At 37.1% G+C, this 24,700-nt stretch overlaps 1 protein-coding gene across 7 annotated transcripts in view; it reads left to right on the forward strand.

Moving 5' to 3' along the window:
* LOC127984319 (ephrin type-A receptor 7) overlaps positions 1-17,495 on the forward strand; it is a 79,257-nt gene extending 61,762 nt beyond the window's left edge. The window contains exons 7-17 of one of the 7 annotated variants that reach the window (XM_052586910.1): positions 870-1,044; positions 2,535-2,643; positions 3,474-3,529; positions 7,623-7,748; positions 8,217-8,402; positions 9,890-9,951; positions 10,134-10,343; positions 10,563-10,712; positions 13,181-13,374; positions 14,038-14,193; positions 14,463-17,495. In XM_052586910.1, the coding sequence (XP_052442870.1) occupies positions 870-1,044; positions 2,535-2,643; positions 3,474-3,529; positions 7,623-7,748; positions 8,217-8,402; positions 9,890-9,951; positions 10,134-10,343; positions 10,563-10,712; positions 13,181-13,374; positions 14,038-14,193; positions 14,463-14,577 (1,539 nt within the window). In that variant the 3' untranslated portion in view covers positions 14,578-17,495. Of the gene's footprint in view, positions 1-869; positions 1,057-2,534; positions 2,680-3,473; positions 3,530-7,622; positions 7,749-8,216; positions 8,403-9,889; positions 9,952-10,133; positions 10,344-10,562; positions 10,713-13,180; positions 13,375-14,037; positions 14,194-14,462 lie in introns of all 7 variants that reach the window. The other 6 variants (XM_052586905.1, XM_052586911.1, XM_052586907.1 and 3 more) reach the window with 6 other exon arrangements.
* Positions 17,496-24,700: the final 7,205 nt, after the last annotated feature.

Consider the following 24,700-nt stretch of genomic DNA (forward strand, 5'->3'; position numbering starts at 1 on the left):
TGTCTCTATCACATTTGTATAATAAATTAATTATTAAATTAATTGCAATGTTATTTTTCAATAACTGCCAATTTGCATCTCACAATTCCTCCTATACAATTTATTTCACAATCTTAACATTATCTGAAATTAGCTTATTCATTGTTTTTAATTGTAGTTTTTTTTTTTTTTTTTTACTTTAAGGATGAAATGGACAAAGATTAATATGTTTGCTTTAAATGTTAGCATATAACCAAATTCATTATCTTAATACATTTCAAACATTTAAATTAGACAATTGATTTTTTTATTTTTAACATTATCTGAAAATAACAACATTTATTATAAATGAATTCGTTTCAAACTAAAAAAAAAAAAGAAAGACAAAGAAATAGTATTAGTAGACCAGTACAAACTTCTTTCTTTGTGTCCAGGTTGTGGGCAATATAAACCAAAAAAAAGCATGGAGAACATTTTTTTTTACTCAAAATAGAACAGGCATCTTCAGACATCTTTTGCATACCATTGTGACACACTAATCTTAACCTCGCCTACTATATAGGATGGATAGCATGCAAATTGGGATCAGCCGTATACTCTGTGTGGGTGTGCATGTGTTTGTGTTTCCTCAAGCTCTCTTTGACATTCCAATTGCAAATGAAGCACCAGCTCCTAGCAAACAGCTCGCTTCTGGTTACCCAGGTTACGGATGAAATACTGTGATATTGCCTCTGCTTGAACTCTTTGCGTGTGAAAAAGGCCAAATGCTCCACTATTCGCTGCCAAACACTTCAGCGTAACCACCCCTCTCTGTAAAGAATTTGTACAATTTGTGCTTTTGATACCCTGTGACAAGATTGTTATTTTGTTTTCTTCTTTTGAACCTAAAGGACCAGAAGGATCGCATTTACTCCACCGTGAAGTCAAAGTCTACTTCAGCCACAGTCAATAATCTGAAGCCAAGCACAGCGTACATCTTTCAGATCCGAGCATTCACCGCCGCGGGATACGGCACTTTCGGTCCCAGAGTAGAGGTCACCACCAAGGAAGAATCCACTGGATCTGGTGAGCAAAAGAGTATGTGAAACAATGGCTTAAAAAGCCATTTTAAGCTATTTTTAATCCGTTTTTTTTGTTAAGAAGTATGCTAGTCTAGCGCTAAATTAGCAAGGTTTTGTATTAGGATCTATCCGATTACACTTAAAGGTAAGGTCCAGTTTCTTCCTGATTAAAATCTCTGACCCAGACTGTTTCTAAGACATTGTGTATTTTCGATAAGATGTTCAGTTTCGGTTCCCTATGCAGTTCGTCAATGAGCGCAGTATTTTCGATTCAGAGAAACAAACCTAACGAGAAACAATCCAACCTGAATGTGTCATTGTTTCAAATGCAGGCCACTGTATTACCATCTGGGACTATTAAGCCCACTTTCAGAAACAGTAGAACCGTGCACTCAGCGAGACACTAAAATAGAGCCAGCCCCTCCCCGCAGCAGTGAGAGGACGAAAAGGGGTTACAACCGTCCCGTGCTTTTTCAATGAAGCTTTGCTTTAAGCTATTCTGCTGCTCCTATTGCCAAATAGTTAATTAGGAATACACAAATATTACAATTCTAAATGATTCCAGTAGCAGATCAGTAAGTGGCTGATTAGAAGTCATTATTATTATGTAAATAAATTTGAAATGAAACACTAAAAACCGCACATGACGAGTCCTACACATGACGTTATGCATTAATCTGATGAAAAAAAAAATAGAATAAAAGCAGTAATATTAGTTTAGTTTATTTATTGTCACAATTTCAAATATCTTTTCTATTAATATGTAATTTTAAAATGTGATTGTTTACCTGTCATGGTAAAGCTAAATTTGTTGTAGTCATCACTCCAATCATAGTGTCACATGATTCTTCAGAAATTACTAATTTGGTGCTCAAGGAACATGTTTCAATATAACAGTTTTTTTTTTTTTTAACAGAAAGAAAAGAATAGCTTTTATATGAAATAGAAATCTTTTGTAACAAAATAGTTACATGACATGGAGAAAAGCAGAAATTGTGAAAAATTATTTCCTATTACTTATTAATGAATAGTTACAATATATTATTCAGTTTTGGTAAACCGTGGTGACGTTACACTAATTTGTTCAAAAAAAATAAAAAAATAAAAATGATTTTGTTCCATGGTTTTAATTACATTTTTGCCATGATTTAACTAAATTAAAACGAATGAATAATTGAACTAAAACACACTTGACTGACTAAGTTTTTTTTTCTACCTGTCTTTCTAAAATATATATAAAATTACATTCAGTAGTACTTTTAAATGATTTTTAAAAATTAACTTTGATTGTTAGATGACAGAAAAAGATAACTTAAATCTACAAAAGGGGAAATGAGCATTTAATATTAAAACAAAACTAAACAAAAAAGAAAAAAAAACTTGAATATTGGCTAACAACATGGTAACTATATATTGTGAACTCCTATATTTTATTAACAAACTTACAGGACTACAATTGACATCTTGTGTTGTTCATTTGTGTTTTAATTGCAGCTACAGTCATATCGAGTGAGCAGAATCCAGTCATCATCATTGCGGTGGTGGCGGTAGCCGGTACCATAATCCTGGTCTTTATGGTGTTTGGTTTCATCATAGGGAGAAGGTACGCTCTCGCGGCCCCCATTGACTCTCCGCTACTGTGAGTCTCGTACGCTCTCTCAGTTTGCTTTGTGTCCCTCAAAGGCCACCATAGCTGTGGAGTTCACACCCTTGCCCACTTGCGTGTGATCACACCCACCCACCATCATGTCGTACACTGTGGGAATGTGACCTCTGTTGCATTTCCCCCTCACAAGCTCATGCTGCTAGCATACACCCCAGAATGGGATTCACAACTGCAAATCCACCCTTCCCAGTCTTACCTTTTTTACCTGTTTGTCATGGTTGAACCAAGAACGCCAGTGTTTTTCCATCTGAAATTTCACTCATAATGTTTGTCATATTACTGGAGTAAACTAATTCCCATGAATCCTTCACAAACACGCATTGCTCCTCTGCATGTCCATTAGCACTGAATGCTCTGAATGCTTTGGTATCCCATATCAGTTAAATTCATTATGGAGTTATTTCCCGTAATCAGCTGGCAAGATAATTTCCAGAAATTCCAGATTGCAGATCATTTACTTATTCTCGATGTTTATTTTTCCTAAACCTATTAATTGTGAAAGACAACTTGCCAGCACAAACACACACACACACAAAAATCACATAATTGATTAATTTATCTCAGAGCTCATAGCTTGGAACAGAACGGAACAGGAATTCATGGCATTTCTATTCCGTGTCAAGAAAAACATACTGATTAACATTTCCGATTTCACAATTTCTTCAGGTTGAGTCAAGATGTATTGCCCTCAATAGCCCTGTTATGTTTGAAATCATATGCCTGGTCACTGCAGGCCTTTAATTAGTTTCTTTTTGTTCCCTGTGTAGACACTGCGGCTACAGTAAGGCCGATCAGGAAGGGGACGAGGAGCTCTACTTTCAATGTGAGTGCCAGCTTTCATCAGCTCATTATACACACGCTCATCAGTGGTGCTCAGCCGCGCTCCTGGAGAACCGTCCTGCAGAGTTTGGTTCCAACTCTAATCAAACACCTGAACCAGCTAATCAAGGTCTTTGGGTTCACACTTGGAAATTACAGGCAGGTGTGTTAAAGCAGCACTGGAACTAAACTCTCCAGGAGGGGAGGAGCAGGACTGAGCCATGCTGTACATCATTGATCATGTTCTGGTCAACCATTACAGCTGTAGCCTCTCATAAGCTCCAGTTCTGATGAAATATCTCAACATATAACATTTGCTATTTAGTTTAATGCTTACAGCTAACAATAAAGAGTGGGGATGTACCGACATCAACATTCTGGTCAATAATTGTTTTCATGTTATGGTTGGAAATTATTGGGGGAAGTCGTGGCCTAATGGGTAGAGAGTCGGACTTGTAACCTGAAGGTTGTGGGTTCGAGTCTCAGGTCCGACAGGGATTGTAGGAGGGGGGAGTAAATATCCAGCACTCTCTCCACCCCTCAATGTGAGACCCTTGAGCAAGGCACAGAACCCCACTGCTCCGGGTGTGTGTCTGTGTGCGTGTTTGTTCACTACTCACTGCTGTGGATGGCTTAAATGCAGAGCACAAATTCCAAGTATTCAATTTTTATATAAGATTTTAAATCTAGTAGACTTTTGCTGACAATTTCTGCTGACTTTTGACCGCTTCGGGGGTTTTCTTGAAACTACTACAGAGCCAACTTTCACATTTCAAACTTTTTTATACCTCCACCCACAGACCATTGGATAAACGCCAAATACCACAGCCCTTTATCTCTATTTTCTCTAGTCACGTACCTTCGATTTCACAAATGTTTGCATGTTTCTCCTGCATTGACAGCTAAAGTTTTATTAAGCCAATCTTTCCTGCTGTGAATCTCCACTTAAGTAGTATAATAAGCCTGATCTATACTACTTTGATAACAAAATAATAGACTGATATTAAAGAGATGAGAAAGAAAATCCATTACACTTTTTTTTCTTCTTAAAACCAATGTTTGTTGATGCCGATAGACTCATGGACAGTGCACAGACATATAGCGCTGTTGTCGTTGAGCACTATCTTGCGGTCCTTCCCCAATCCTGTCTGACCTCTCTCTCAATTCTGTCTGTGTCCACCAATTATCACATGGACCCACAGTCAATGCTCTGAACTGTTACATAATCACAGAATACATGTCTAGTAGGCTTCTCATGATAGACGGTGCTGACGGTGATATCTGTGTTAAAACGCAACACTGATTATGTCACTTGCCCACCGCGGCCCAATTAAAAACTCAATGCGGCTGCTCAATCTAGCATGCCCAACAACAATCAAATCACAAATCAGATTTCATTTATCCAGTGAGGAGAGTGAGTCGAGCTGACTGACAAGAAAAGTGAGGTGAGACAGACAAGACGATGGCAGACAATTTAGTTTAGAAACGAAATGCAAAATCGCCTGTTTGGCAAATTTGTCATTTATCTAAAGTGATTTTGGAAGTTTTAAAAAAAAATTTGTTTCTTATTTAATTGGTTCTACATTATTTGCTGATTTTTACTTTTTCTAAACTTTGTGTCATTTATTTATTTTATTTGACATTAAGATGTCTCCAAACTTTCTTATTAATTTGGCTAATAAACATTCTACGTTTCTTATTTATTTGGTTATATATTATTTATGTGTACTTAGCCTATTTCGAGTTTTGTATTTGTATGTTTTGTATTTAAACTTTATGTAAGTTATTTATTATTTTATATAAGGCATAGCCTGCCCTATAGCATGGTGTATTTTTATTTTAGTTTTGTTAATAAAAGTTATATGCTTTGTATAGGCTAAAGTGAATTTGACGTTGTATTTTTTTGTTGCATTCAAGCAACTGACGCTGATCTGCTGCTATTATGACGCTTTTAATCTATTTAAAGGCGAAGAAAAGAGGGGAAAATTCAAATGAACTGAAAATGAACAATTGCTTTACACAGAATTGCCACTATTTGAAAGTGAAAGTAAAATGCACACGCCGCTTTTACAAGCTATTTAAAAGCAAAGGAAAGCAAGGAAAATAGGAAACGCCCCCGTCCCCCGCAGTGATACTGGTATTACCAGTGTTGTTAAATGTCGATTAACTGGTGGGAAAATTTCCTCACCATCACAACCCTAATGTCAATCGCCTATGGTGTAAAGCTAGGCCATAACCCTACAGAAACATACCCTCAACTCCAGATCTTCATCTAAAGAGAGCTTTCAGAGCTGTCAGTGTTACAATGTTCCTCTAGGTGCTTGACTTTTCTGGATTGTGAACCCCTGCACCCAGGCCTCTCGGCCAGTAAGATGTTTTCTCTCAGCAGTCCCTAATGAAGCCCCTGAAGAGATAGCGCTGGCGACGGCCTCCCTAGACTTGCTCTGCTAATGATCAGTGCTGTAGGCAAACTGCTGATTTGGAAACAAAGGTTCAAGGTGGCACAGCTTGCTTGTACAGGGGCAGCTCAACCTCACTAGTGTTCTTGCCCACACACTAAGACTTGCAGACTGCCATATTCTCGCCGCCAAACAGCCCTTCCAAAAACAGCACTAGACGCTACAGACAACATCTGATTATGAAGAGAACCTGCTCGGCTACGCAAAAGCACAAGATCCTGGCTGCTTTGACAAAAGACAGATAAGGTGCGCGTCATACTCGTACACCCAATTTGTTGCTCGTGTTGTGCGGGCAACAGTGATAAACACGTACTATCAGATTTACTGACAGCCTAGATGGACGAAGCAATTATAGCATGCGAGAAGATGGGAAATATCAGCTGTCGTTGCATATGACTGGAGCACAATGCCGCCCGTTTTCTTATGACGTAGGCCGAAACGGCCGTGAAGGAGCTGGGGGATATTGGAAAAAAGCTTTCTCTCTCTGTTCCTCAGCACTGCTTTTGTTGCAAATTAGTAATTTAATTAGTTGTTAGCAACAGTCCATTTTAGTCGTTTTCATCTCAGCGTGTTGTAGCCTATTAGTTTTTGCATCTCATTAAATTGAGCTTAAGTTGACAGGTAGCAATGTAATTATAGGACTTGATTAGATAGTAAAACTGGGCGAAAACATTACTTGGGCCTAAAGTGTTGTTTTTAGATAAACGAAAGTTTAATATTGCTTGTAATACTTTAAAATATATTAATATAATTAGTGTTTTATTAATAATTGTATTAAAATAATTATTGCCATTGTTAATTTATTAACAATCAAAATGATATTTACTAATAATTATTAATACAATTAATTAATTGAATATTATTATGAATAATTAATTAATGTTATTATTTGATTAATTCATTAATATGTTAATAATAATGAATAATGTTAATAATAATACTATTATAATTGCTGACTGTTTTTGTTTTTAAATATATTTCATAAGTGTTAATATTTGTTTTAATAATAATAATAGTTTTACAATAAATAATTAATTAATGAGTGTTATTAGAATAATTCATAAATAATTTGTAAATAGTGTTATGTTGTATATAATTTATTATTTTACTATTAACAATAATAATAGTTTTTACAATTAATAATTAATTCAATCAATGGTTTATTAATTTTTATTATTTTTATTATTTATATATTAATGCTAAGAAGCCGAAAAAGACAAAGAAGAATAGTTTCATGTTTGTTTTTGTAATTACTGTTAGATTCATGTTCCCATGCAGTGAAATTTTCTTTCTCTACATTCAAACTAATAGTTCAGTCTTCTGAAACCCATTATCCAATGAGTGACAGGTACGAATGCTGCTGCCATGCTGTACAGCTAATACCCTTTCGGCTCCATTGTGAGAAGGTTAACAAGAAAATGTAATAGCGCTTTCATGAAATATGTGGGGAAAATAAAAGCATAGGTTTTATTATTTGATGAAAGAGACCTTTTGACATGCTATCTTCCATCACAGTGTACTGTTTAGCCCACAGCCTCACGCCTCTACCCTCCAGTAATCGCAAATGTACATCACGGGCTCTGTGTGTGTGCGGCATGCATATTTAATCGTAACAGTAATCCTCTTACCCTTCTACAGTTAAATTTCCAGGCACCAAAACCTACATTGACCCTGAAACCTATGAGGACCCGAACAGGGCTGTCCATCAGTTCGCAAAGGAGCTGGATGCCTCTTGCATTAAGATTGAGAGGGTTATCGGCGCAGGTGAGCTCTTCTCTTGCTCCTGTCTCCCTTGTCTTTTCCGCTGCCTCGCTTAAGTCACACACCTCTCTCATTTATCAAAATGACAACCAAATATTTATAATCCCGATAGCAGCCTGTGCATCTCTCTGGCCCCTTGTTATTGATAGCGCTGCTGTAGGATTGGTTTATAATTAATATGTCTGCTCTTAAGGCCAGGATGCACATAAATGCATCGCCATTGATGAATTGCTGCCGCATTGCTTTTAGTTACAAACTGTATTAAGTGTGTTAGCTTGTCCTCTATATAGCATATCCAATTATCTGCTCTCTTGGTTGCACTCCCCTGTGTACTGATGCATAGCATCATACAATGGCGAATCCTGCTGCTGGTGTGACTGACATGTATTAAGCAGCACAGGTACAGGCAACGGTGTCAAACGTGGCCCGGATCTCTGGAACTCAGCTTGCGGGTGGTTGTGTGTTTCACAGGAGAGTTTGGAGAGGTGTGCAGTGGACGACTGAAACTGCCGGGAAAGAGGGACGTGTCGGTTGCCATAAAAACGCTGAAAGTAGGCTACACTGAAAAACAAAGGCGGGACTTCCTGTGTGAGGCCAGCATAATGGGCCAGTTTGATCACCCCAATGTGGTCCATCTGGAGGGTGTCGTCACCAGAGGTGGGCAGCTCTGAATACTAGACTAGCTTATCCAACTAGACTTCCCTCTCTTGAAAAAAGGTGTACTTAATTGTACTGAATGTGCACTTTTAGTGTACTTCGAATCTTAAAAGTATATTTGGTTAAACTTTATTTTAAGGTGTTCTTGCTACAGTGTAATTATACATTGAAGTACTGAGTAATATTAATTACCTACATGTACTTCAGGTCTTTGCATACAGTCTGAAATTCGAATCCGAAATTTTTGCACGTTAAACAATAATCACAACCTCATGTCAGTAAATGATTTTCCATGTTTAGACACCCAGAGCAAACATTTTGATAGGAAAGGATGATGAATACAAAAAAAAAAATAAAAGAAAAAAAAAATGAAATAACGCATATGAAAATTTCAGACTCAGTGTGCATGGACCTTTACTGTATGGTTAGGGTTAGGGTTAGGGTTAGGGTTTGGTTTAGGGTTACATGCATGTAACGTAATAAGGACATCTTAAAATAAAGTGTTAAAATAGCAAATAATATAATATCAATGAAAAAAAGCCACTTAAGTTGTGTTATTAATTACTCAATGTCATGTTGTTCCAGACACATAAGACTTTTGTTCATCTTCAAAAAAATGTTAGATATTTTTGATAAAATCCAAGAGCTTTCTGACAGCATTTATATACAACAATGGAATTGACACATTCAAGGCACAAAAAGTACATTTCTTGGTTATAATTTGCACTTTGGTGTTATTTGATATTAAAGTAAATATACTAAACTTCATCTTAATAACAAATGATTAATCACAAATATAATTAAATACATTACATACAAGTTTTAATATCAGTTACATTAAGTATATTTTAGTTTACCATAAATGCTTGTCAAAACATTAAACCATTTTAAAGACAATAGTATATTTCCTTACATTTAAAGTGATTCATTGTCAGCAGTACTGTATATGCTAAAGTGTATTCCTTTGTCAAAAAGGTTGTCAAGAAATTTAGGCCTGGATGCAAAATTGAATATCGAAACGCATCGAAAATGGCAAGGCCAGTGGTATTCCAATGAATGACATCATCTAAATCTGTTAGTCTGACTTTGCAAAAACCAGACTGGTGCGATTTCAGTCAGACTAAAGTGTTTACATGACATTTAAACAAGAGGAATCATAATTTTAGTCTGACTGAAATTGAACTTTTAAAGCGTACAATTAATCTTCTAAACTTGAGAGAGAGTTATGACTTACCATAAGTTCAGTTGTAAAGTCATATTTTTATGATTTGATCTTGTAATTTGGATAATATTGTTTGTGGCTGAGGGTCATTTCTTATTATTTTTGGAGAGTGTACACTCCAAAAGGGTTTATGAAAAGCCCGGCTGACAGACTAAAGTGAATCTAGTGTTTTAGAATTGTCTGCGAATTGTTTCTCATTACTGCTTTTGTACAGTGTGTGTTGGCCGCACTTCACTTTAATGGAGTCTTTTCTTTGCTCTTTCAGGAAAACCAGTCATGATAGTAATTGAATACATGGAAAATGGCTCATTAGATGCATTCCTCAGGGTACGTATAAACCACCCTAGACAATTTGGTCAGTGAATACAATATATTTTCTGTTCTGTTCATTGCACCCACTGCGATTTACCATTTCACTGCTCATTCTCGGGCCCACATGGTGGATGGAGCATGTGTCTGTTGTGCGCTGGTGATGGATAGACAACGTTTCTCTGTTTGTGCTCGCACAGAAGCATGATGGGCAGTTCACTGTGATTCAGCTGGTGGGAATGCTGCGCGGCATCGCGGCCGGCATGAGATACCTCTCAGACATGGGCTACGTCCATCGCGATCTGGCGGCGCGAAACATCCTTGTCAACAGCAATCTCGTATGTAAAGTGTCCGACTTCGGCCTGTCTAGAGTGATTGACGATGATCCCGAAGCTGTCTACACAACAACGGTGAGTCAATTAAGCCGCTGTCTCATCCTACCTGCCTTGGAAGCCCACGGCGCTCTCAGAATAAACAAATCAATCCGTGCATCAGATAGGAGTTCAAATATAGATACTGTCTGTGCTGCATTGTGATGCTAGAATGGTACTGAACATCAATACAGTGCGTTTTAACTCTTCTGTGGTTGATGCTGAGTGAACTGAATGTGACTTTTATTCACTAAACAGGGTGGAAAGATCCCAGTTCGGTGGACAGCAATGGAAGCCATCCAGTATCGTAAATTCACATCAGCTAGTGATGTATGGAGCTACGGGATTGTCATGTGGGAGGTCATGTCCTACGGAGAACGACCTTACTGGGACATGTCCAATCAGGATGTAAGTTAATGTTTTTGTACAGATGAATGTTTTGTACATTCAAATCAAATAGTTTCTGAATATAATATAATATAATATAATATAATATAATATAATATAATATAATATAATATAATATAATATAATACATGTAACTATGTTCAAAATATATGCTATATGTGTGTGTATTTATATATACATAATAAATATACAAAATACTTACATTTTATTTTAACAAAAACCTTTATTTTGGATGAGATTAATCGAGATTAATCGCAGTTCAAATGTTTCATTTCCTACATTCATTCATTTTTTTTTTTTTTAAATGCAGCCATTATAAATACTTGATCACTTTCAAACATTTCTCATGCGGTTTAAATGAAAAAGTCAGAAACTACAATTATTTCAACTTCATCAAGGCACTTTTAGAAGAAAAGATTTCTCTTGTTCATTCAGCTTGCTTGTAAAACCACAGCTTGCACCAAAAGGTTTATTTTTACTCTGTGAACATAATCTGTAGGTGTTCAAGTATTAGGACAGTTAAGCACATCTGACACTTTGAATTTCCTAGCCGGATATCAACACAGGTGTCAGGAGTGACCTTGTTTTAATGATACATTTTGAGCATTAAAAGGTTTAAAAGATCTGCGGAAACGAATGGAGTTGTTTTGCTTGTAGAATTAATTTTTGTATTCTGCTACACTTTCAACCTTTTTAATGAGAAATTATAATGCGAGCCAAATTCGTCATTAGCAGAGTTCAATCAATTCAAAGATATCTGCTTAGCCGTGCAAAACCTTCTAAATGATCAGTGGGCCAAGCTTTTGTATCAAAGAAATTTGGGACAGCAAAGTGCCGTTCATCATTCTGATCACATGCGTGCAGGATTTGGGATTGAAATTCAGATATGGTCACGGCTAGCGATATGTATGAGGGGAAGTGTTGTTAATCTGCTGCTGTATGTGAGCACTTGTCTTGTGTACGCAGATTCTTTATCAAAATTACACAAGTTTAAAGATCCTCAGAGAAAGTAAACAGCCCTTATGACTGAGACTAATGATGACATGTAATTCTCTGCTCACTAGTGAACGTTAGCTCTCAGTGGTAGCGAATAACTATTATCAGTCTTTAATGTTATTATTTTTTGCGTTCTAACATTTGCCTCAGTGGTGTCTTGATACTTGTCAGGGCTCAGCGTCAGATGTTTTTATACCCTTTTGAGGAGGAGGCCAACAACTCCTTGAGGGCTGCTAAAAAAGAAGGAAATATTTACATTTCTTCAACTCTTTCTGTTTTGACACTTTTCTTTCCGTAGCTCAAGCCTTGTTTGGAGAGACAAGACAAGAATAGCAGATGAGGATTTGGAAAAAAAAAAACAAAAAAAAGTCAGCTTCTACTATTCTTCTGGAGTAGACGAAGGAAAAAACATAAATCTGGACAAGCCTTATTCTCTGTTTAGTATAGTCAAGTAATTCTATCATTTTAGCTGCTAGTTGTGACTCAACATTTCTGAAAGTCTTTTTGGCTCATCACAGCTGTATTTATTTGATTAAAAATATGGTCAAAACAATAATATTGTGAAATATTGAATTTAATTTTCAGCAGTCATTACCAGTCAGGTGATCCTTCAGAAATCATTCTGATATGCTAATTTGTTGCTCAATATATATATATATTTTTTATAAATATTGCAAATGACTGTGCTACCTAATATTTTGGGGAAACCATGATACACCCCTCTCCCATGATTCTCTGAGTATAAAAGAATCTTTGCTTAAAACAGTAAGCATTTACTGTCACTTTTGATCATTTTAATGCATCCTTACTGAAAAAAAAACCGTATAAATTTCTTTAAAAAAACCGACACAAAACTTTTGAATAGTACTGTATATTTAGTATAAACCCATAACTCTTATGCCCAGCAGAAGAACAGGTGGTTTTATTGTTTTATGTTCCCTTTACATTCATGAACGCCGACATGCGGAGCCAGTCAACTGCACAGACACCCAAGTGCCAATGCTTTCATCTCTGGATTAATCTATAACCCTGTTAGCTACTAAATTAGATAGACTCATGATAGTATGACAGTCACCAGCAGCTGTTGAACAGACGGCTTTTAGTGCACTTGCCTCATTCGCATCCAGGTTTAACTGTGCCCACTTCTTGCGCTCATGCGCCCTGCAATAACCAATGCAAGAATAATCACATCTGTTTAGCCTACTTTTCCTGTGTTGTAGTTTGTAATGCTGGAGGTAAACCACAACAGATTTATCCAGCAAAGCTCCTGTTTACAGAGGCCTGATTAAAGGATGAGTAAATGGAGAGCTTGGAGGTGCAGGCAGGCTTTGTGTACATTTCGTTTTGGATGCTAATGGCTAAGCTACTCTGTTTTTCCTTGTCTTCTTATATCTCTGTGTCTGAACCTGTTTTTTTTTAATGATTTGTTTTACACCTTTTCTCATTTTCCATCTCTCACTCTGATCTTGCAGGTCATAAAGGCTATAGAGGAGGGATATCGTCTTCCCGCCCCCATGGACTGCCCTCCTGGCCTCCATCAGCTCATGTTGGACTGCTGGCAGAAAGACCGAGCAGACCGGCCCAAATTTGACCAGATCGTCGGCATCCTGGACAAAATGATCCGTAATCCTAACACCTTAAAAACGCCAATGGGAACGTGTACACGGTGAGGACACCCATTCAGTATTTTTTTTTTTTACTGCCTGCCGTTATCCATCTCTGCTCAAGGAAAATGATGCCGTTCACAGACCAGCTTTGCTTTTACGACGTATGGAAGTTGCTTGTTATGTTTTATACTCCTGCACCTCCCTGCAATGTCTTTGAGCCCTTTTATAGGTTGGCGAGTAAATTTGCGAAACAATTCCATCTGTCCAGCATTTGATTTATCCGCTAGGGTTTTTACTGATGAAAGATAAATCCAGGGGAATCAATAAAGCGTAACACCCTCCATGCCTTCATGTTCGATAACAAGGACTTTAAATCAATTGTCATAATGAGTGTTTGAGACTTTAAAGCCTTGTGGGAACTCCATTCCCCAGTGTGGCATTAGACAGAGGAAGGAAGTGTGTTTACAATCACAACTAAAACTGTGTCTCACATTGAAGATATGACCTTTAAAACTTAGGGAAGAAGCCCTTGGTCCACCTAACCATCTTTTATAAAGCAACAGTTCACTTAATTACTACAATGTGAATGCAATAAACCATCTGCCCTTGTCTGTAATCCATGTGCGTTAGGGCTGGCAGAAATTGTATGCCAGAAATATCATACTTCGAAATAATGGTACTGTGCCTTCATAACACTCATATTTGTCTCTTCTTTTCCTCAGACCCATAAGCCCTCTGCTTGACCAGAACACTCCAGATTTCACTTCTTTCCGAATGGTCAGTGAGTGGTTGGAAGCCATCAAGATGGAGCGATACATAGACAACTTCACAGCGGCTGGCTACAGCTCGCTCGAAGCTGTCGCTAGAATGACTATCGAGTAAGAGTGCCTTGCTATGATCTTTGCTGCGCACAGTCACGCTCTATAGAAACGCATGATCTTTCTAGGAGTAATTTCAGCCCTCAGCTCTCATTCACATTACCATCCTGACATTGTGCTGCATTTTAATAAGATCTCTTTGACTCAGACTCATCGTGTTATAGTTAATATGGCCTTTTCTCAGTTTCCTTTTGCTTCGGTAATGAAATACCTCTCGGGCGCTTCATGCTCCATTGCTGTGATTTATGAACGTTATGTTTCTGCTTTAGGGATGTAATGAGTTTGGGGATCTCCTTGGTGGGCCATCAGAAGAAGATCATGAGCAGTATACAGACTATGAGAGCCCAGATGCTGCATCTTCACGGGACGGGCGTTCAAGTGTGATAGACGTCCGCAGCGCTCACCCGATCAGACGAACCAGAACTCTCCAGGACAGCACCGCAAAGTGTGTGACAGCAAAACAATCTGACAAAACGAAACAACAACAACGAAAAAAAATGTTCTGCGCCCTTGCGGTGGGATTAACCTTCCAGAACTGGCAGAACAGAGTCATTCCTTTGTTATTGGCGAATGATTTTGGCAAAGGTGCTGGAAACCAAGAGATGGAGAGAAAACGCAAACAGGAAAGAGAGGGAATCCTAAATGGACAGTGACCTCTGGATGCTCTAAAGAACTCATCGCGTCTTTGAGATGGAGCATTAGAGAGGATTTTTATGCTTTGTACGGACTGTCTTTATCGTCACAAAAGGTTGATTTGCTCATAGTTGCTATAGATTTCACTGATTTCTCTTTTCTTAATCGAAGTTAAATATAAAAATAAGCAAATCCAATTCATAAGGAGTGAATTTGCAGCGATTTCTTTTGCTTTGGTTTGTAATATCCATATTAAGACAATGTGGGTCGTTACTCTTCTACTCAATCGATTTGTGTTAGCTTGTTTTCTCGGATTGTGTTACGGAACTGACAACAGGGTAAAACGCCTCATCTAGAGGGAAAGAGACAGAACCAGAGGCTGAAAGTCGATGGAGAAGGTTTGTCTTCTCCAGCCAGTACTATTTACACGAAGCTCTCTCCAGACTGAAGCTTTGGCAGAGTCAGGCCGAGCCAGTCTTCTATATCAAGCAGAAATATCCCACCGCTTGGTTACGTGAAGCTCCTTAGAGTGGCTGGCTGTGCTTAAGAACAGCCCGAGCAGACAGTTAGGTATATTTTATGATCCTACATGACAATTCAGATGTGAATTAGTACAAACAGAATTGCAATTTTTTTTTTGTTTTTAATGTGAGAACAACTATTACGGTGGCAATATTCTTTATAAGTTTATATTTACCACATGAATGGATTTATCAGTGCTGTTGTTGAACGTGTCCTTTTTAATATTGCTATTATTTACCATGAATACATTGTTTCCATAAAGATACACAAAAATGAAAAAAAAAAAAAAAAGTTAGGGTATTTTAATTTCATTGTTTCAGCAACAGTATCATTTTTGGTTTAGAATAAGTTGGTTTCCTAGCAGGTGACTGACTTTAGAATCATATAATGTTGTGGTGTAAAGGAGTAATACTGCCTTAAAACAAGTCAACTATTGCTCTTATTTTTAGGTACTTAGATACTTTGTGAGATCATGGCTGAGTTGAGAAGAGACTGACCAATATGAGCAATAATTTGAGGTGCTGTATAGACTTTTACTCACATACTGCTTGAAAATCAGCAGCAGAGCTGTGAAATTTGATCAAAGAGAGTTGGTGAATTTATTTACGAGGATCTCTTTCGGTGTGTTTCTTCCACCCTTTTGTTGTGCTGAGCTCAAAGATGAGGTTTACGCTCAAGTTTTAGTGCCATAACAGCCTTCCACGCTCAACTGATTGTTTTGTTGACAATGAAATGTTACGCATTTTCGTGTTAAATACTTTGAGGAGTACTGTAGTCCTTTTATTAGCTGGGCTGCCACAAAACTCAATTTTATTCAGCTTTGAGCTGAAGTAGTTTTGTTTTATTTACTATGAAACCTTAATGTGACACATTTTAAACACACACAACATGTTTTACATTATTTTGGGAGCCGATGCCATTTTAAACCACAACAGCCGTGCCAACATGTGGCATTTTTCTTGATTAGAAAGAAAGCGAAGGCGGAGCCGTTGGAGCGCAGCATGACTGGTGGATTTAGCCAAATGGTTGGCGCTTCAAAAAAGCCATCATGTACCACGCCGTCTCCATTGTGAACCCAGCTGGTTTGTCTCATGCGGATCATATCGTAGCCTGGTTAGAGCCTCATCTCCGATCCGCTATCCTTCCATCTCGCTAACCTCAGCATTGAGCCCACGCCAGGCCTTTGAATTGAATGCAAGCGGAAAGGCTCTCGGTCAGCACAAACCTCCCGAGCTTCGGCAGTAGCTGCAGTCACTCAGTTCAGCCTTCCCGCAAGCTCTGATCTCACACTCCGGCCTCCCAGGGGCCCCTCGCAGGCCCTTACCCTCTCCGCTCGGATCCGGGCCCTTGTAGAGACAGCAATTTGAGCCAATTTGAGATTAACGCCTGGATTCAATCAATCCCACATTGAGGCCACCGTACGGGTCAATGACAAATCTTTTCTGCTTTGTGCCATTTCTAACTTTTCTGGTTTGATGGTAGCAGAGTTTTGGGTCAAGACGGTTTGCGCTGTGGATTGATTGAGTTCACGGTGCAGCAGGGTATTAAAGACTTCTCAAAAGACACTAGAGAGCCCACCTAGACAAAAAGTGAAGTGGAATATTCCAAAGAGTTCAGCACTGTTGATTGTGTCAGAGTAATCACAAACCAGAGGACAATTTGTATATGTTCTAGCTGTAAAACTTGTATATTTTATTTATAATTGTGGTTTCTTTTCTTTGTTTTTCACTTAAGTACTCTGTAGTGAGCTCATTGAAAATGCACTATATTTTTCTATCTCACATTGCAGCTGATTCTCGTCACCCTCACTCTTTCAGTTGTACATAATTTCTCATTTAGGACCAAAGAGAGCTAATAGGTTTCCATTTTAGAAGAGTATTTTTTTTCTTTTTCTTTTCTCTTTTAGGTTGGAAAAATGTACAGTACAAATGAATTGTCAATTTATTATTTATTTTTTTTCAGTGACAAGAGTATGGAGAGTATTCATTGGTCAAAAAAAAAAAAAAAAGTATTTTCCCCAGTTGAGAAACTGTATGGTCATTTACCTAGACGATTTCTTGTTACATAGACCATTTTTTTTTCTTTTGCTTTGTAACCTTTGTAATAGACTGTACATATATTTTTGGAAATATAATGCAATCTCTATAGTGGTGTCTGTGCCTTCGATTTCTTTTTCTCTATGATTAACAGAGTCATGCGGAACTGAATTTAAATCTATTAAATTTTACACATTATTAAATTCAATTCAATATACACATTCAATTGTCAACGTCATGAAATGACCCATAAATGTTGCTAATGCTTTTTTTTTTACACTATTTGAGCACACATCTCTGGACGCTGACTGTTTGCAAACTAGAGCTTCTGACGGATGCAATGACTTCACAACTTGATGATTGGCTCTTTTATTTAGAAGGCGGGACCTTTTCTGCCATATCACAGGCATATTCCGATGTCAATTAATATGAGAAAGTGACGTGACATTCAGCCTAGTTTGGAGACCAATACTCAGAATTCATGCTCCGCATTTAACCCATCCAAAGCGCACATACAAAGAGCAGTGAACACACACACACCATGAACACACACCCTGAGCAGTGGGCAGCCAGTTATGCTGCAGCGCCCGGGGAGCAGTTGGGGGTTCAGTGCCTTGCTCAAGGGCACCTAAGCCGTGGTATTGCCAGCCCGAGACTTAAACCCACAACCGTAGGGTTAGGAGTCAAACTCTAACCCCTAGGCCACGACTTCCCAAAATGAGTGAACTTTGTTAATATATACAATCTTGGATTAAGGTAGAAAGATGGATACCTAATTGTAATTTTAAAGGTGATGTAGTAGAACAAACAAAACCAGTCGTAAGTGTACATTTTTGAAATTGAGATTTACACATATCTGAAAGCTGAATAAATAAGTTTCCATTGATGTATGGCTTGGTAGGATAGGACACAATTTTTCTGAGTTACAACTATTTGAAAACCTGGAATCTGAGGGTGCAAAAAATTTAAACATTCAGAAAATCACCTTTAAAATTGTTCAGATGAAGTTCTTAGCATTGCATATTACTAATACAAAATTCTGTTTGGATATATTTACGGTAGAAAATTTACAAAACATAATATAATTTTTAGCAATCTCTACAAATATACAAGTGCTACTCATGACTGGTTTTGTGGTCCATGGTCACATATATTAAAGATCATATTTCATATTTCCAGGCTGTATTTGCAATTCAGTAAATCCGTTCCTTACCAGCGTAGCCACTTCAATTCAAATTTACACATGAAAGCGAGACACTTCTTAAATTCTGAATTTTGCACATCACAAACTTTCGGTGATTTGAATGTGGTATTGTAACTGGCTTTTCGACCGTCTTTTTGTATGTTTCAGCAAACACAGGGAACAAGAGCTAATGTGACCCTCGACAATTGTTTGGTCCCCTGCTAAAGCGCTTAGACTTGAATATTAACATTATGTATTGACAAGACAGAGAGCGAGAGGAAGAGAGTGTGGGAGATTTGTTTGATGACCCAGCTCATGACAGGATCCTGGATAGTGTCATTAAAAAGACATTACCCAAAGCCTCCGACATGGGAGAATTAAGCCACAGCCCCTTTGGGAGTTAAACAAAGAGGCCCTAATGGATTTATGAAGATTATATCTCTGCAGAAATTCTGATATTTATTTTATTAACTCAAGGGGAATCTTAACCTCATAGTGTCTCAAAAGCGGTATACAAAAGATTCTGGACGAGCGGGCCGTTCCTCTGATGCCAGAACATCCAAATCCTGCTAATCTCACTTCCGTCAACAATCACCAGGCTGTTGTGCTCTTTTGATGGACACACAACAGTGCAACTCATACCATGACATTTATAGTTTAGTGTTCGCTCAGTTCAGACTCGAATTCCAAAGAACAAAATGAAAGGGATCAAGATCTGTAAACGACAAGCTTCTTGCAAGTAAACTGAAAGAAGGCTCCAGACCCGCTGGTTTAGACGATTAATGTACACATTGCTCTGTTCATTAGGCTGTATATAATATCAAGTAAAATATAAACTGCATGTAATGAAAACCTAGATTTGCAGAAACACATTAGAATATTTTTTGATGGCAAATTGACTGAGAGCCAAATCAAGATGTTACACAGCGGTTGTTTTAAGCAAGACGTTGTTTGTGTGTTAGGTCCAATTTCACATTCTCCAAAGTGCACTACTGACTCAAGTTTCTTTGTCATTTACACTAATAGACTCAGAGTTTCAAACAACAGCCTTAGCAGGATTAAATTGGTCAAAAGTGACAATAATAAAAAAGAAGGTTTCTCTATCAAGTAAATGTTGTTCTTTTGAAATTTCTATTCATCAAAGAATCCTGAGAAAAACTGTGTTTCATAAAAATATTAAGCAGCTCAACTGTTTTCAACATTGATAATAATAAGAAATGTTACTTGAGCACCAAATCAGCATATAAGAATTATTTTGGGAGGATTGTAAAACACTGAAGACTGGAGAAATGCCTGCTTTGTCATCACAAAAATAAATGACATTCAAATAGACAAAAAATGATTGTAATATTTGAAAATACAGTTGCAGTTTTACTATATTTTTGACCAAATAAATGCAGCCTCAGTGAGGATAAGATACTTCTTATTTTTCTTAAAAATTATTTAAAAAGACAAAATCTAATAATAATTGTTTCATATAAAAGTATATAAATATAACAATTCATAAATTACTAAATACATAAAAAAAGAAAAATAGAAAAGAAAACATATATACAATTTAAACCTCAAACTAAGACCCTGTACTCTTGTCATCATGCCATAATGATGATGGAAAACAATGGCAGGTGTCATTCCCAATCTTCACTAATTGATGCACTAAAGCAGGGATTGAGCACTGATCCGTGCCATATTCCCTCACACATCAAACACCTCACACAGATCTTCCACAGATTGTCAATTAGGAGCGTGGCCTGTGAGTGTGTGTCTATCTATGCATTATCTGAGTGTCCTGGCATCTATACAGAGGTGAGAAAGTGAGGTGAAACATTAGACACTGCTTACTGTGCTGGAGCGCAGACGTGGAGGTACTGTATGTGTGTGTTTGACATTAATGAACGAGGGAGCTGTCGTATAGCGTTCATTCTGTCAGGTGTACAAGCGCTACACGACTTGAACGCATTCAGATGTCAGCTTTCACTAATGAAAACAGCTCAGCGTGAAACCTGCTCAAAGTTTCCCAAGAGATTCAATCCAGCTCGCTCTACAACACAACGCTAAGACACTGTAAGTTGGAATATGCTGTACTAAACACAGCTGATTAGCAGTCGTTTACTTTCATTAAAGGAATATTCTGGGTTCTGAACAACTCAATCATTATATATATATATAATGTGTGTATAATGTTAAACAGCACTAAAATTATTTTTCTACTTGTCCCTTTCTCTCCATTCTCTCTCTCTCTGTCTCTCTCTTTTTTTTTTCTTAAGCAAAAATCTGTGTTAGAATGAAGCACTTACAATGGAGGGTAAAACTAAATAAACTAATACAAAACACGTAAAAGCTACAGAAATATTAAAATAATAATAATAATAACAACAGCAACATAAAATTGCTATGACTAAATCACTTAAAATTAAAATGAACATAATTATAATGACACAAATTAATTGAATAGAATATTAACAAAACCAAAAATAATATATTAATAATGCTGATATAAAACTGATAAAGCCACAAGACATAAACAATATGCATGTTAACATGATTTTAGTGTGAAAAAAATTATGGGTTTGTCTGTGTGAAGTTATATTCAATTAAAAAATGTTGTTGCCAATATAATGCCATAAATACTAAATGGCCTCTGAAAATTATAATTTAAACAATTTCACTCGGGAATTAATGTTTTTTTTTTTTTTTTTTTTTTTCAATAAAATTATCCACTTACATTTCTACTTTTAAATGTATAAAAAATAGCCTCACCTTTCCATGTTTTTGCTTTTAGTTTCTTTTAAATAAAATAGAGCATGAGTTGATTTAATTTGATTTGTGGAAATCAGCATTATAATGCCTTCAACCAATCTTAGCTGATACTGAAGCCAGAATATTCTTTTACATTAATGCTCTGTCAGCACATGCAGCTTACACAGTCTGATATATGTGTGTATCTGTAATGTGTCTGTGTTTGTCCGTTCTTCCTTTATTATTTTTTCCCTTTTTAATATACTCATTCCTTGCTGGTTATACAATACCCATGGGAATGTGATGTAGCGTATAATTGCAAAGGTGCAGAAAAGTTTCTGGGTAGTAATTACCGTCCCCTGCACTGTGATGCAATAATGACAGCCGAGCGCTTTCTTTGCCAGTGGATCCACCGTGCCCATTATAATAACATTAATAATCAGCCATTCATATAAACATGCTGAAAAGAAGACATCTTTCCCCACTCGGTCACACGCTGACCGATGGCACTCTGCTCAAGATCACCAGCATCTCCATTTCCAATGCAAATACACCATGGAATTTAAAGTCAATATTATGGGTTTTGCTCTTTATATATCAAGTTTAGCAGTGAATGGAGAGCGATAGCGTGTCTGGACTCTGGGATATTGTATTGTTTATTAAAAGCCTTTTAGATGCTCTTATCGTATCCCTGCTACACCTAAAGGCAATTTCGGTCTGAGCGCTTTGACTGCCATGGATCTGCAGATTTTTCTTTCTTTTTTTTTACGGCCGGGCTCATGGCACCTTATGGCATTAAGTATTTAAAGGAGCCAGTAAAATATGTGTCCCCTTCTCTGCCATCCTCTCCCATCTCCTGAGCAGATGATCAATTTCACAGGCTGGCTGATGCCTCCTCTGATGGATCTGGCAGATATGATGGTTTCCTCAAAGGCACGCGGGAGCGGGGTGAGTAATAGGGGTGCCGTCATTAGCCGGCCCGTGGCACGGACAGCTCATATTTGGAAGGACAGAGATTTCATTTATGATGGTGAAATGACTGCAGGTGTGGATGGAGCTTGAAATGATGGCCATGACCTCGCCGCTTACGGCATCTGAGGCCTGAAGAGATTTCAAAGGTCAGTGAGATAAATGGTTTAGCATTGTATTTCCAGAACTGAGAAATAAAAAAACAGCCTTATGAATTTTAGACTAGTTTTAATTTGAAAATATTGCATTATTTTCATCCTTTCCTTTATGCTGGGTGAGACTGGAGAGTCAGGATAGCCAATTAAAAATGAGCTAGAGGGGTGAAAATCACATGCCACCAACACACACACACACACACACACACACACACTCCAACCTCACTATGTACACTCACAATAAGGTACACTTAAAAAAAAAAAAAGATTTATGCCGTTTTATTGAGAGTGAAATTCCATTCATTTTAAATGAACAATCCTTATGTATTTTAACTGAAAAACTGAACAATCCGTAATCAGCTATTCAATTATGAAAATATGTAAGGATTATCCAATTCAGTTTAATGGATTTTTATTTTTTACTATTAATTAAAGTGCATGAAAAGTTTTTTGAATAATTAATAATCTAATAAATTGAGAGTGGGGCATTTGTGTTAAAGGGTTAGTTCACCCAAAAATGAAAATTAGGCCATAAATTACTCACCTTGAAGCCATCCGAGGTGTATATGACTTTCTTCTTTCATACGAATTCAGTCTGCATTATTTAAAAAAAATGTCTTTGATCTTTGAAGCTTTTTTGTGCCACTCAGCAGGTGTTACACTCCATCGGTCCATAAGAAGTTTAATAAAAAGCTCGCCATCCAGTGTTTCACACGGCTCCAGGGGGTGAACAAAGACCTTTTTTTGTAAAAAAAAGTATCCATATTAAAACTGTAATAATCACTTTAATCTAGCTTGCGCTCACTGTTGTAAAACGGAAGCAGTTCAAAATCCTAAATAGTGATCGCTGTTTTGTTTTGATCTCTCTGTTGCGTTTCTGTGTGCGTCACTTCTGAGCGGTGCATGCGCAAAACTGACCTCGTACGTCATTCCACCAGAACTGCTTCGTTAACAACAGTGAGCGCATGATTTACGTTTTTAATATGGAAACTTTTCTTACAAAAACGCATCGATTTGCTACCGGAGGCCTTTGTTCACCACCTGGAGCTGTGTGAGACACTTAATTTTTTTTATTTTTTATTTTTTTTTATTAAACTCCTCAACGAACGATGTAGTGCAACACCAGCTGAGGGCATCAGACGGCTTGAAATATCAAAGACAATTTTCTTAAATAACTTCAGCTGAATTCATCTAAAAGAAGAAAGCCATATACACCTAGGATGACTTCAGGGTGAGTAATTTATGGCTTAATTTTCATTTTTGGACTTACCCTTTAATATTTAATATTAATAATATTTAAGTATTTTGTACTGAAACTAATTAGTATACTAAATTTTATCAAAATGCATTAATGCACAAAATGTGTTACATTTTAGTTTAAATTGTTTTTGTTTCGTTTTTTTCTTCTTTTAAGGGATAAGGTTTGTAAACTGAAACACACAAATTAATGAATAAAGTGGATAGTGAATATCAAGTTTGAGACATAGCATATCATTTATAGACATAAGTAAAAAAAAAAAAAAAAAATATATATATATATATATATATATATATATATCATATATATCATTACAGTGATAAATCAAAAGATGTCATTTGGATTAATATTTGTTTTGGTTTGGTTTTAATATTTAAAGTTTTGGTTTGAAATTAAGGTTTCGATTTGTTTGATTTATTTATTTTTAGACAATATGTCATTGATTGCAGTGAAAAGGGAGTCCAGCAGATCTCCACAGATCGAGCGCTGGATGTGTGTGGGGTCAGAGATGGAGGCTCATGTCCAGACTTCACCACACAATCATGCAAAGCACGAAACACTCAACAGATGGGAGAATAGCCCATTGTGGATAAGGCTCGGGAGAGATGTGTGACAGCATTGTGACACCATTATCAGTTCATCTCGCAAAAGATGTGGGATATTACTCAGAATAATGGGCAGAACAGAGAATCCCAGAGGCTTTGATGGTCTGGGATACTAGATGAATAAAGAAGATCTGCCAGTCTGATCACAGAAAGTGCACAATTCAAACAAATGACTGCAGAATGCAGTTGATACCTTAACTAAGGAAGACAGAAAGAAAGAGAATAAATCAATCAATAAAAATTCACATTTTAACTGTCAAGTTTTTTGATGCATTTAAGCTTTAAATGGTTGGCATTTTCAGTTTTTGACCTCAACAGCTTGACCAGTAACGTGTCACGATGCTAATTATGCATAAAGCACATTTTTGGAATCAGTTCTTTGATCTTGCATCTTATACTTCCTTCTT

The sequence above is a fragment of the Carassius gibelio genome, chromosome B20 (assembly GCF_023724105.1).
Source record: "Carassius gibelio isolate Cgi1373 ecotype wild population from Czech Republic chromosome B20, carGib1.2-hapl.c, whole genome shotgun sequence".
Lineage (NCBI taxonomy): Eukaryota > Metazoa > Chordata > Actinopteri > Cypriniformes > Cyprinidae > Carassius > Carassius gibelio.